The following is a 13345-nucleotide window of genomic DNA, read 5'->3' on the forward strand; positions in this document are numbered from 1 at the left end:
GAGGGCATGGGTGGTGTCCCGAAAGTAGGTGGGGAGTTCTTGGACTAAGGGGGACAGGACCGTATCGAGGTATGCAGAGCTGAGTTCGGTGGGGCAGGAGCAGGCTGAGACAATGGGTCAGCCGGAGCAGTCAGGTTTAGTGGATTTTGGGCAGGAGGTAGAAACGGGCGGTGCGACTATGAGGTTGGAGGTGGTGGATGGGAGATCCCCTGAGGAGATGAGGTTATGGATGGTTTGGGAGATGATGGTTTGGTGGTGGGAGGTCGGGTCATCATGATCAAGGGGGCAGTAGGAAGAGGTGTCCGCGAGTTGGCGTTTAGCCTCAGCGGTGTAAAGGTCAGTGTGCCAAACTACCACCGCACCTCCCTTATCTGCCGGTTTGATAGTGAGGTTGGGGTTGGAACGGAGGGAGTGGAGGGCTGCATGTTCCAAGGGTGAGAGGTTGGAGTGGGTGAGAGGGGTGGAGAGGTTGAGGCGGTTAATGTCGCGGCGGCAGTTGGTTGGCTATGAAGACATTTTGCATCATGATGCTATGTGCATTCCCCTGCAAAAAAATGGTGGTTGTACATTGAATGGCACCTGCTGTATGTCATTATCTGACATTCATCTTTCACACTTTCTTAGATGCCATTAATGTGTTGATTGATTACTGTCTGAAAATTTATCCAGGGCTATACTTGATAGATCGGAGAGTATTAAATCATCTAATTTCATTCTGGGTTTGATTTGCTTAAACTTAAGTTGTGTTCAGTTTTTGGAGCCATTTTGTGTTAGTTATTAAGGTTGAAGACTATAGTAAAAATGATTAGTTTTTGTGTGTTTTGTATACAATTTAATATCGGCCTCTCCCACTTCCTCAAAGTATAACCCCCTTACTGGATTGCTCTTCAACAGACATTGTTCACTCTCTGGTCCTTCACTGAAGTGGCTAATATTAATAATGTGATAATAGTCTTGACATTGAGCATTGAAGTACAATGTGTTATTCTTATTGCAGCGGTGAGTGCCATATTATCTTCACCAACCTCTGACATAAGCATTCTTTTACTGACCAAAGTGGAGAATGTGAGGATCACACACATCTTTTCAAAGAACTTAAAGAATAAAAAGGAGAGGAACATTCCTGCTAAGTCAGAGGGCTCAGACTAACGTCGCACCTGATGCCACAGTGGAAAAATTTGTTTCTCTTTGTAACTTGCAAATTGCCAGAGGAAGTGGTAAATTTAGGTACAGTTACAGTATTTAAAAGACATTTGGACAGATACATGAATAGGAAAGCTTTAGAGGAATATGGGCCAAACCCATGCAAATGGGACTAGTTTAGTTTAGGAAACTTGGTTGACATGGATGAGTTGGAAGAAGGATCTGTTTCCATGCTATGTGGGTCAATGACTCTATAAATTAATTAAGCATTGTTGACCCTATAATTGTTTGAGCCTGGGAGTTCAGTTAGCTGCATGGCTGATCAGTAATGCAGAATGACACCAACAGCACAGATTCAATTCCTGTTCAGGCAAAGATCTCTGTAATGATCCCACCTTCTCAACCTAGACCCTCACCCAAGGCTTGGAAATATAATTAGAATTTGGTTTATTGTCAAATATAGGGATACATGAGTACAGGGAGAAAGTGAGTACTCCAGATGCTGGAGATCAGAGTCGAGAGGGTGGTGCTGGAAAAGCACAGCAGGTCAGGCAGCATCCGAGGAGCAGGAAAATCGATGTTTTGGACAAAAGTCGTTCAGTAGGAATGAGGACAGCAAAAAGTGTACAAAGTTGCCATTCTGGCACCGTCTTAGGTACAAAGGTACCCAGGTACAAAATCTTAGGTGTAAATTAGGAAAATAAAGAAATAAAGGTAAAAGTTTAGCATTACAGTCCTAAAGTTCCAAAGCGAGGTACTGACTTCACCTTGAGGCTGGGAGTCCCTGTTGGGATTATTCGAGGCCAGGAGTCCATTACATCTGTCCATGGAATGGAGGAAAGTAGAGAGAAAAGAAAAAAAATTAAAAAAGAAAAGAAATAGAGTGGACGAACTGTGGCTTTGAAACCTTCTTCCACCGCAATCTTGAATATCTTTGATAATCCTCAGGTTAAAAACTCACCACTATCATCTCTGTCTAATAACAATGCAGCTCTAGGTGACTACGTTATTTGAGCTTGATACCTGTAAATATTAGAAATTTGAAATATTTTGTTTTGTAAGTAATTGGAAGCAAAAATTCAGTCAGTCCTCAGCAGATTTTTTTTATTATCATTTCAAATCACATAAGTCCCAAATGCACAATAAGTACAGGACAGAATTGTAAATATTCCAACACCTCCCACCACAAAACCATACCCTTTATCGAAAACAAGATCCAGCATTTTTTTAAAAATAATTTTTCATGTTATGAAATTCAATTGAAAGAAATCAGTCAAGACAGCATGAGAATAAAATCAAAATCAGATTTGGAAAATTAAGTTGTTAAGATCATGCCATTTAGTTCAGTTGATCTGCTTGTTTTGAAACTAGGCTTTTGAGACTAGATAACGGCTTTTGGTATTTGTTTTTTATGTTTTGGTTTTTGGTTTTGCCTTTTTGTACTTGGGCTTTGGCTTTCGGTACTTGGGCTTCGGCTTTCGGTACTTGGGCTTCGGCTTTCGGTACTTATTTATCATATTTTGGAATGTGTTTCCACAATCTTTGCATTTGCAGGACTTGATACTGATATATTCGACTCTCGTAATCTTTCCATTTTTACATTGCAGTTCCACTGACATGCTTTTGGTCTTGTCTTCATGGCAGCACTGGCAATCAGACTCCATGCGGTGCCTTTTGGGGTCATACCTAGAAACATAATTATACAAGACACATGATAAATGTGTTGACATATCAATGCAATGTGTAGTCACTAAGCTGCCTTTGACAGCACCTTCCAAGCCTGTGATCTACATAAACGTAAAAGGGCAAGGGCAGCAAACGCATGGGACCAACAGCATTTGAAACGTTCACTCTAAGCCACACAACATCCTCATTTGGAATTATATGGCCATTCCTTCGTTTGGTCATCGGTCAAAATCCTGGAATTCTATTCTTGACAGCAATGAAGCGTATCTACACCAGATCAACTATAGTTCAAGAATGGTGGTCACTATCATTTTCTCAGTCATAATTAGGAATGAACATCGAATGCTACCTAGCTCGTGACACATATCATAAAAGAATTAAAGAAGCTGTTTCTCGTGAATTATTATAAACAGAATATTACTGCCAGTGCCTTGACACCCATTATCTGCTGACCCATTTTGTCTCCTAATCTGCCAGCCTTGTGTTCAGCTCTCTCTATGACCTTACCTTTTTGTGTCTTCCTTTTAAACTCTTCCAACCCTACAATCCTCTGAGGTCTCTGTTCTTTTTCAAACCAGGCTTCTTGTGAATCCTAGATCTCCAGAATGTCATCATTCAGCTGAGTCAGCACAAAGTTCTGGGGTTCACTCCATATGCCTCTTTGGTGTTTGCTTCCCTCTCCTCCTCAAAGCCTATGTCTTTGATCAAGAGTTTGGCCAACTGTCTTAGTATCGCTATGCAACTTGGTGTCAAGCGTTTCTTTGGGAATGCTCCTACATCCAGCATGGGATATTGTTACTGACAAAAGGACCAATACCAATGTATGTGGCTGTAGAATATTGTTATTCCCACAACTATTAATGTTCCATTTTCTGTACTAATAAAATAGAAACTATTTCCACCTGTGTGGGCATTTACCCAATTGAGCTATGGTTGCCTTTACAGCTGTACAATTGTGACTTGGCATAATGAAGCATCCCACAGCTAGCTAACCCAACTGGGTTGTGTTGCAATTAGGGGAGAGAGGAACCTAGAGGCAGTGACCTACATTATTTTTGTGGAACCCAGACGTGCTCTCCTGAATCTACTTTTCCCTTACAAACCATTTCAACACATCATTTCCCTATTGCACCACCACATTTTCCAATGCAATCTGTTTACAGCACCATTCCAACCACTAGGCATTAAATATGTCTTTGGGTCCCCCTTTTGGCACCAATGAAGCTTCCACCTGAGACTCAGACATACAATGTAGAACCCGAAAGATATTCCTGGACAAAACAGCAGTGGGGTGATCACAGCACAGCAATTCTGTCGCCTCCCTGAGTTTCCCAAATGTGTAATCAACACACAAAATATTTGAGATATCACCTCAAGGAAAACAATCTCTTCCTGTGCTATTCCATTGCCGTTGTTTACAGCTGAAGAAAATAAAAATTTTACCAAATAACAAAGCATTTTTTTTCTCATTGTGCATTCCTGACATATTTCCATACGAGGAGATTAACAATGAATCCTTGGAAGATAATGTGTCATATTGAGTGGTCAGGAGTTGGAAAAGGAAGAAATAGAAATGATTACTTTCCCCCATGTCATTTGTGTCAGAAACAATCACAACAGTTCTGAAAGGCACACGTTAAACTGATCGATTTAGACAATTAACTAAAGATGTAACTTTAGATACAGAAGCCAATGGTGAGCATTTTAACCTACAGTTGAAAAGCCGCAAATGATCCTCATGGGCTGTCTGAGTGGGGAAACAGAAGGTCACAGTGATAGTAATAACTAGGCTTCATCAATGCAATAACTGCTAACTTGATACCCAAAAGAAGACAGAGGTCAGTTGGAAGCTCTGGAAAATTGCGTGAATTATAGACTCCCGACCAGTTGCCAGGCACCAGGCAAATAGAGTGACTGTAACTGGAAGGTGAGGGAGGGGCACATTGCTAGGTTGGGTAGGAGGCTGATGGGGCTCTGTGGATTTGCAGGATACCTCAAGGAGGCTGAACACCCACATATATGCAAGTCTGACAGGAACTTGTCTTGTCATACACACGAAAAAGGGAATTTCCAAATTATCTGGAGTTACCACATTGGTCCCAAGCCCTGTTTGTGATTGGTGACGCAGATACAGACGGCATCTTTCTCTTTATCACAGTTTTAAAGGGGCCAGGGAACTGATTTGAATATACAAATCATCAAATGTACACATTGGTTTGAAATCAGGAATGGAGTGGCTATTGTCTATCCGATTTCAACAATCTTCAAGCCACATTTCTGCTGCATGACAGAGATAAATTTCTCCTCAAAGCATTTGCTTATTATAAATTAATTTAAATGACAATGAGATCAGTGAAACAAATTATATTTAATCATAATCAGATGTAATAATAGATATAGACAGAAAAATGGGTGATCTTAGAGGGAATAGAGACTATAACATTAATGTTAACTTCTCATTGAAGGGAAAGGGGTTTAGTTTCACCTCCTCAGTTAGATGTGAACCCAGAATTCAGAAGTAAAATACAGCTTTTGAATGCATTGCAGTAATTATAGCCTTGTGTGTTTTAACATATCAAAACCCTGCTTACCGTGTAGCTGATGAACAATGCCCGAGACATTGTGTTGCTTCAAAAGTTGCTTCACAATATCCCCTTCTGATTGTTTCATTGAATTTATTAACTTTACATTCACCTAAAATAGGGAAAATAAATTACTGTGGGAGTTAGAATTAAGGAAGATTATTTAATCTACCTCAGCATAAGACACTTTCCTAAACTACAGTTAGTATAGGTGCAGGATACATAACTGCTCCTCATAAGATAATCCCGCCATGCTAAAGATCAGCCAAGTGAACTTCCTTCAGACTGTTTTGAATGCAAATATATCTTTCCTTAGATAAGAAGCCAAGGACTCTTCACATTATTTCATATGCGGTCTGACGAGTGTCTTGTAGAGTTTTCCTTATTATTATCTCAGTTCCCTTTGAAATATAAGTCAGTATTTCATTTGCCTTCCCTACCACCTCCTGAAGTTGTATGTCAGCTCTTTGAGATGAGGGCTACCAAATCCTTCTGTCCTACAGCTTTCTATAGTCTTTCTCCATTTTAGTAATATTCAGCTTTTCTATTCTTCCTGCCAAAGTGCATAGTCTCACATTTTCTAACATTAAATTCTATCTGCTAAGTTTATGCTCACTATATCCCTCTGTGAATTCCTTGTGTCATCCTCAGCACAAGCAATCCCACCAAGCTTTGTGTCCTCTGCAAACTTGGCTATAGTGCATTCACTTGCCTATTCACTTGTCATTGATATATATTGTGAATAATTGTGGCTCCATCACCACAGCAAACCACTAGTTACAGACTGTCATCCTGAAGTTGTTCCACTTATCCTAACTCCAGCTCTTTTGTTTATTAAAAACCCAACATAGAAAAATGAAGCAGATTCGATGGGCCATATGACTTACCTCTGCTTGTGCATCTTTAAGATAAAGTAGTCTGACAAACCCAAAAGTAACAGGAACACTTTTCTGATTACAAGTTCTTAATGTGACTCCCAACAGAAATACATTGAGCATCTTTAATTAGTGTCTGAAATGCATCCATTGTCGAACACAGAAACTGGCAGCTGCGCAAAACACATAGCATAGTTGCTGACTCCTGTACTGGCCTGTGACTGACTGGAAATCACCTGCAGATGCAACTAACAATCTATTAAAGTACATGATGTAGATTCACAATATGAAAGTCAAAATGTATGATGCTGGAAAAGCGCAGCAGGTCAGGAAATATCCAAGAAGCAGAAAAGTTGACGTTTCGGGCATATGCCCTTCATCAGAAATGTGGGGCAGGAGGAGCAGGAAGGGGGCTGAGAAAGAACTAGGAGGGGAGGTGGGGACTGGGTGAGGGCAGTTGGGAAGGCGATAGGTCAGAACGGAGAGAGGTCAATTTCACCTCTCTCTTCTTCTTCTACCTTGGGACCTTCCAAACAGATGACATCAATGTCGGTTTCACCAGTTTCCACATCTCCCTTCCCCCCATCTCATCAGAGATCCAACCATATAATTCAACACTGGCCTCTTTAATCAGTCCTACCTGTCCATCTTCCTTCCCAGCAATCTGCTCTGACCTGTCAAAATCACCCCCCACTACATCCACCTATCGCTTTCCTGGCTACCTCTCCAAGTCCCACCTCCCCCGCCTATTTATCTCTCAGCCTCCTTCCACCTCCACAAACTTGATGAAAGACTTATGCCTAAAACATCGATACTCATGCTCCTCGGCTGCTGCATGACCTACTGTACTTTCCAGCACCACACTTTTCAACTCTGATCTCCAGCATCTGCAGTCCTCACCTTTTCCTAGTCACAATATGAAAGACTACCAATGCGATAAAATGCAAACAGAGCAACAGTATGAATAGACCCATATCCTAGAATGGAAATAACATTTCAGCAGTGAAAGGGAGTTGGAAATCTTCAACGTCATGCTAGAGTACATATTGAAAATGGAGATTAATTTGCATCAGATTGAAAGAATGCTGCCATTCCTTTTACAAAAAATACTCAAAACACACAGCAGGAAATATTCATATGTTCCCCTGATCAGAAGCCATCATTTCCACAGGGGTTTCTACCAAAGTTACGGTGGCTGATCAGGAAGAAATCTCTGGCAATAATATTGACAAACAGAAATTTGACTCTTGTTCAAGTTGATGCCACAGTTTTCAGCTATTCTAATTTTACACTCAAGTCTTAAATTTCAATAGATTTCAACAAATATTGTGACAAAGAACAATTAAAATTTATGTAAGCATGTTAAATGGGTACCTTGTGTTAATTGGCATGCAAAACAACAACGATTGAGGTAAACTCTGTCAGACTAAAAATAAATCAAGAAAATATTGAATCATTAGTATAGGTTGTTATTTCTAAAATATAAACAGCATATAATAAAAACAAATTCCTTTTTGAAATATTGTCATGTTTATTCGTATAACCATGCCATTTGCATTGTTATCTATTTTTCTTTTAATGGGATAAATTAAATGTAAGAACATACCTTAATACAACAACATATTGATAGACAGAATACATCTTACCTTAGACCTGATAGGCCCACAATATATTTATTTGACTTGCAATGAGAGTGATGGAAAACAGTACGGTCAGTGTAATACAGAATAGGAAACTTTATTGAAGGAATCAAAATAACACCAAATTGTTTTTTTTAAAATCAAAATACTAAACTTAATCTAACTAGGTAAAATTAGTTAAAAATCACACAACACCAGGTTATAGTCCAACAGAATTACTTGGAATTACTAGCTTCCAAATAACCTGTTGGACTATAACCTGGTGTTGTGAGATTTTTAACCTAGTCCAACACTGGCATCTCCACTTCATAGATAAAATTCGTCTAAGTCAATAAATTTATCAAATTTATTAGCAGCTGATTTTTCACACTGCCTATTTTCCATTGATGTGGAAAATATGAAGATGATTTTAAATTTGAAACTAAATAAAAATGAAAGAGAGGCTCAAATGAGTTGCTGTTCCCAATTTGCTACCTGCCTGTCTGGTGGTGTTGGCACAGATCCACTTAAAATATTTCTCATGCCTGCAGGTGTTTGATGGGAGTCTGAGGGTGTTAAGTGAACTGGTAAGTTTGCTGAATAAATTAATTAAATTCAAAATGTAAACTGTTCATGCTGTTTATAAATACAGAGCCAGGGCTGTATTTAGAAGAGTTTCCTCAATTAAATGAACATTGTAATAGAATAATAATAACTAGAGTAATAGAAAAATACACAAAGGGGATGAGACACATGATAGTAATAATCACCACATACCTCAGGGCAGCTTTCATCCTGATTGCAGGACATATTTCTGATTACAATTCCAAACTCAGTACATATATATGAAATGCATGGATTATTGGCATCCTCCCATGCATCACCCTCCTGTGAGTGAAAGCACACAAATACAATAACGATATTGACATTTCATTTCCAGGCCCAACTGATACTTTGTCCATCGATTTAAGCTTTTGTGCTATTAATAGTGCAGAAAGGTTTTTTTTTAACTATTATCCTGAAAAATGATAATGCAGCACTTTGCCCATACTTATGCAACAGCATAAATTTATTGTGTGTCTGGCAAAATAAAGAAATAATATGGCATTGATATTATTCCCCATCTCTGGCCTCGGCAAAACAGAGGTGGGGCACTTTTGAACTACATTCACCAGGCTAACACATTGCAAAACTTTAAGAAGTTGTGCAATCAGGTGTATCCCTAATGCTGGTTTTTCCTATCATCTTTTTGTTCAATAAACTGGGGACAGAGTGAGGCATGCAGCCAAAAGCTCTTTTGGAGATATCCATACTTTATTGTGAAGTTGAAATTGTAAGATAGTGATATCAGAATGATCACAATTCTCTCTTTAATCATCTACTTCAATGACCCACAAAATAAAAAAAAGAACACAAATATAGAAACTTCATGTGTGATTGCGGTGCCAATATTATACAGTACGATTTCAACTTTAAAAGTTCTCAATTTACTTGAATCTGCATTGTAATACCATATGTTCTTGATAGATTTCCTCTTTTTATCACTCATTAATCTTAAAAGGCAGTTAAATAAGTAATTGATTCGGTCTACAAGTTTCTTAATAAAACCATTATCGGAGATTAGGAACACTCACCTTTCTTGGATGTCCAAACTGGTCACGGCAATCTAGAAAAAACAAAAGAAATTGTTTATTAATATGCTTGTTTTCATTGTAATATGCACACAAAACATTTGATTTATTGGTTAATTAGTGAAGTTCCTGTGAACTTGCTCAGTTTCTCAGAAACAAATTGGGTATCTTTTAATTGTTTGTTGTAACAGGCTGATTGTGCCATCTTTGAAGAGAATAAGAACAGTATTTTACACCATAACCTATTGACTTGTGTAATGGTTGTTGCAGCAACTGAAGAATCTCCACAATACTATTGACATGTTTTTTCTTTAACCTGTTTAGCTGCAAAGCCATTATAGGTATTGCGATTATCTTCATGCTAGGTATGGATGAGAACAGATATTTCTTGGATTTAAGGCACAATAATATTGGATGAATTCCTTTTTTAGTGTGGATTTCAACTACCCCAACTTTCTGATCTCCACCTTGTCCTAGTGAACAGTGCTCCTAAACAAAGGCCGAGAGACATTCCCAGAAATGTCAAAAATAAATTCATTTTTATTTCTAATTTGTACAAAAGGAAAGGAAACTAATATTCCTCCTCCTGTCACCCAAGCTCAGTTGCTAAATGTACCCAATTTGATCAGGCCTGAGCCAAATCATAGGTTCGACTTCAAGCCACTTGCAATTTGCAAATGTATGCTGTGTGCAGTCCCTGGGATTGAGGTCATAGGTCATGTCCAATGGGAGGCCAAAATTTATATATTGCTATAAAATTTAAAGGCCCCTTAATTCCTTAAGAAATCACATCAAGTATTATCTGGCAGAAGTGTGTGGAGAAGCAAGTCCCTCTGTTTTTAGTCAAGATGCACATAAAGTATTTCTGCCAGAAGTCTTCATGAGACAATTATTAAGGCAGCAAGATTGTGGGCAGACAAATATAACAGGGAGTGACCGACTGCATTTTTAAATAACTTTGTATAATCTTGAGCAGTTTGCATTCCTATTCATTTGAGTTATATATTCTATCGAAGACACAAGTACTAAATCATGACTAAATCAGTCGTGTATTTTGTGCAGTGGTCCTTTTAACAAATTGATAAATAATGTCCATATGAGAAGAAAAACAAAATAACCTACTTTGACAAAAAGCAACACATCTGGATTTATCTTCAGATAGGAGCATTCCATCTGGACAAAAGCAACCTTCCTCAGTGGGAGTTAATGCCTCCCCAGCTATCAATGTACTGAAGAATAAAACATTTTATTCAAAGTTACGTTTGTAGCATTATGGACTTATTAATCATATCACAAATAATGGGTGCATTTAGATAACAGAGTTGAATTTTGTATTTGAATAGAGAAAACATACTTACGCATTCTTACACTGATCATCTTCCTTGCTTTGACATGGCTTGTACACAAAACCGTGGTTGCAGGTATAATCTTTAGTACAAAATAATATGTTAGATACAAACATAGGCAAAGTATCTGACTTTAAACATGGTATAACCAAATAAAGCCCTGCAAAGGTCAGCAAATGCCTAGCTTGTTTGGTAGAGTGTGACTTTTACCAGGAATGGTTTTAGCACTACAACAGATAAACAGACAGAAATATGTTGTAGGTTTATCATAAACAGTTACCAAAAGAGATTTATTAACAATGTAGACTATGAAGTAGGTAGTGTATAGTAGACACAGGTTTCCTGAGACCTAGAACCCTGCCATCAGACTCAAATGGGAATCAAAACCTCGTAAACAGTGCGGAGCATAGTCCCTCATCTGTGTTAGCCGCTGAATTGGTCAGTTAGTGATCAGAGGCAGGTTCACCATCCAATGAAAAGACATTGAATAGATCTTCAAAGCATGACAGTCAAAAAGGAAATTTTCAAGAAGTTGGCCTGCAGCTATTGTCATAGTCTGGTCCAGTTTGCCTCCTTCAATGGCTCTCAAGAAGACTTTAATAACTCAAATAGTCTACCTTTGGTCAGAGCTCTGATCTACAAGAGAGGTAAGAGTAATGGGGGTGTGGGGGGAGAGGGAGGTGGGAAAGTAAAGTTAATGCCACAAGCTGTTCAGTGATTGGAGGAGGCTCAAATGAGCCGAATGGCCTACAGTTGCTCCAATTCCTTATGATCTCGCATCACACAGATAACACTCCAATCATCATAAAATTGTTCCCATTTTGGGGCTTTTATTGTCTCTATAAATTTAACACAAAATTTTCTGACTACATATTTGTACAAAATCAGAATCTCACTGTCACCATTTTAGTTACTAAAAATAGTTTGGTTAGTTTTCATCTTGTTGAACAGCTCCTGTACGTGGAAGAAATCCTTTGCATTTTTAATGGACTTGGCCAATATCCAAAATTCTAATACTTACTGCATATGCCGTTGGTGAAAGGCCTCCAGTAAACACATACGCCAACACTTGCACAGGCCGAAGCAGCAGCTTCCAAGCTGGTACAGTCAATTGTAGAATTTATCACACAATGGTCAAAGGTACAAGTCTTGAAGTACTTATTGAGGTTGATCTTTTCTCTGCATTGTTTAAATGGCCTACATCATGAAAAATAGATGACTTAAAATTAATTTAAAGTGCAAAATAGCATCTCAATTACATTTCTGTATAGAGACTAATACATTCATATTGTTTTCTCTTACTTTCTATTGTAATTTAATTCTTGTGAAAAATTTGTGATCCATTAGATCACTTTGAGATGCAGGTCTTAACTTCGCAGCAACCAGATCTTTCTGAAGATAAAACATTTTCAAAACAAGGCAAAAACCAGGGGTGTGAAACTAGGTGAATTGCTCTTGCAGAGAGGAGTCTAGGATACGATAGGCTAAATGGCCTCCTTCCATACTGTAACTATGTTATTTCACATTTCTGAAGCAGGTGGGACATGAACTGAGCCCAAAATTCAGATTCTATTCACCATAATGTGATACAGAGGCAGCGATTGCTACAAATACTAAAAGAGACCAATGGTAGAACCAGGACAAATTGATCCATCAGCCTTATTTGTTTATTACCAGTGATTTATTGGCAGCAAGCATGACCCTACAAACAAATTGCTGATCATGGGTTGGGGCAGGTAACATGAAAGATCAATCATTGGAACACCAGCCAATATTAGCAGATAATTCCAAGAGAAGGAGCAAGTTACCAGGGTACAATTAAATACACATCAGAGATCTGAGCTGTTGTATTTTGGTAAGGCAAACGAGGCAGGATTTGTACAGTTCATGTTAGGGCACTAAGGAGTGTTGCTGAACAAAGATCTGGGGGTGCAGGTGTATACTTTCTTGAAAGTGGAATTGCAGGTAGATAGGGTGCTGAAGGTATTTGGCACACTTGCCTTCAATTGGTCATGTCATGTTGGGATGTCATGTTATGGCTGTATAGGACATTAGTGAGGCCACTTTTGGAATACTGCCTTCAATTCTGGTCTCCCTTCTATAGAATAGATATTGCTAAACTTGAAAGGGTTCAGAAAAAGATTTACAAGGATGTTGCCAGGATTGGAGGGTTTGAGCTGTAGGGGGAGGCTGAATAGGCTGGGGCTGTTTTCCCTGGAGCGTCGGAGGCAGAGGGGTGACCTTATAGAGGTTTATGAAATTATGAGGGGCGTGGATAGGGTGAATAGCCAAGGTCTTTTTCAAGGTAAGGGAGTCCAAAACTAGAGGGTATAGGTTTAAAGTGAAACAGGAAAGATTTAAAAGGGACCCAAGAGGCAACATTTTCACACAGAGGATGCATGTATTATTCGAGCTGCCACAGGAAGTGGTGGATGCTGTTACAATTACAACTTTTAAAAGTCA

General features: G+C 38.8%; 1 protein-coding gene across 12 annotated transcripts in view; it reads right to left on the reverse strand.

Annotated features, from left to right (window-relative positions):
- Positions 1-2226: 2226 nt before the first annotated feature.
- Positions 2227-13345, reverse strand: part of LOC140466807 (mucin-5AC-like) — a 167408-nt gene continuing 156289 nt past the window's right edge. For all 12 annotated transcript variants that reach the window (XM_072562449.1, XM_072562452.1, XM_072562444.1 and 9 more), the window contains 8 exons: positions 11904-12079; positions 10895-10964; positions 10659-10765; positions 9540-9571; positions 8683-8793; positions 7661-7712; positions 5421-5523; positions 2227-2829 (listed from right to left, as the gene is read on the reverse strand). In XM_072562449.1, coding sequence (XP_072418550.1) covers positions 2553-2829; positions 5421-5523; positions 7661-7712; positions 8683-8793; positions 9540-9571; positions 10659-10765; positions 10895-10964; positions 11904-12079 — 928 coding nt within the window. In that variant the 3' untranslated portion in view covers positions 2227-2552. The remainder of the gene's footprint in view (positions 2830-5420; positions 5524-7660; positions 7713-8682; positions 8794-9539; positions 9572-10658; positions 10766-10894; positions 10965-11903; positions 12080-13345) is intronic.

Source organism: Chiloscyllium punctatum, chromosome 44 (genome assembly GCF_047496795.1).
Source record: "Chiloscyllium punctatum isolate Juve2018m chromosome 44, sChiPun1.3, whole genome shotgun sequence".
Classification (NCBI taxonomy): domain Eukaryota; kingdom Metazoa; phylum Chordata; class Chondrichthyes; order Orectolobiformes; family Hemiscylliidae; genus Chiloscyllium; species Chiloscyllium punctatum.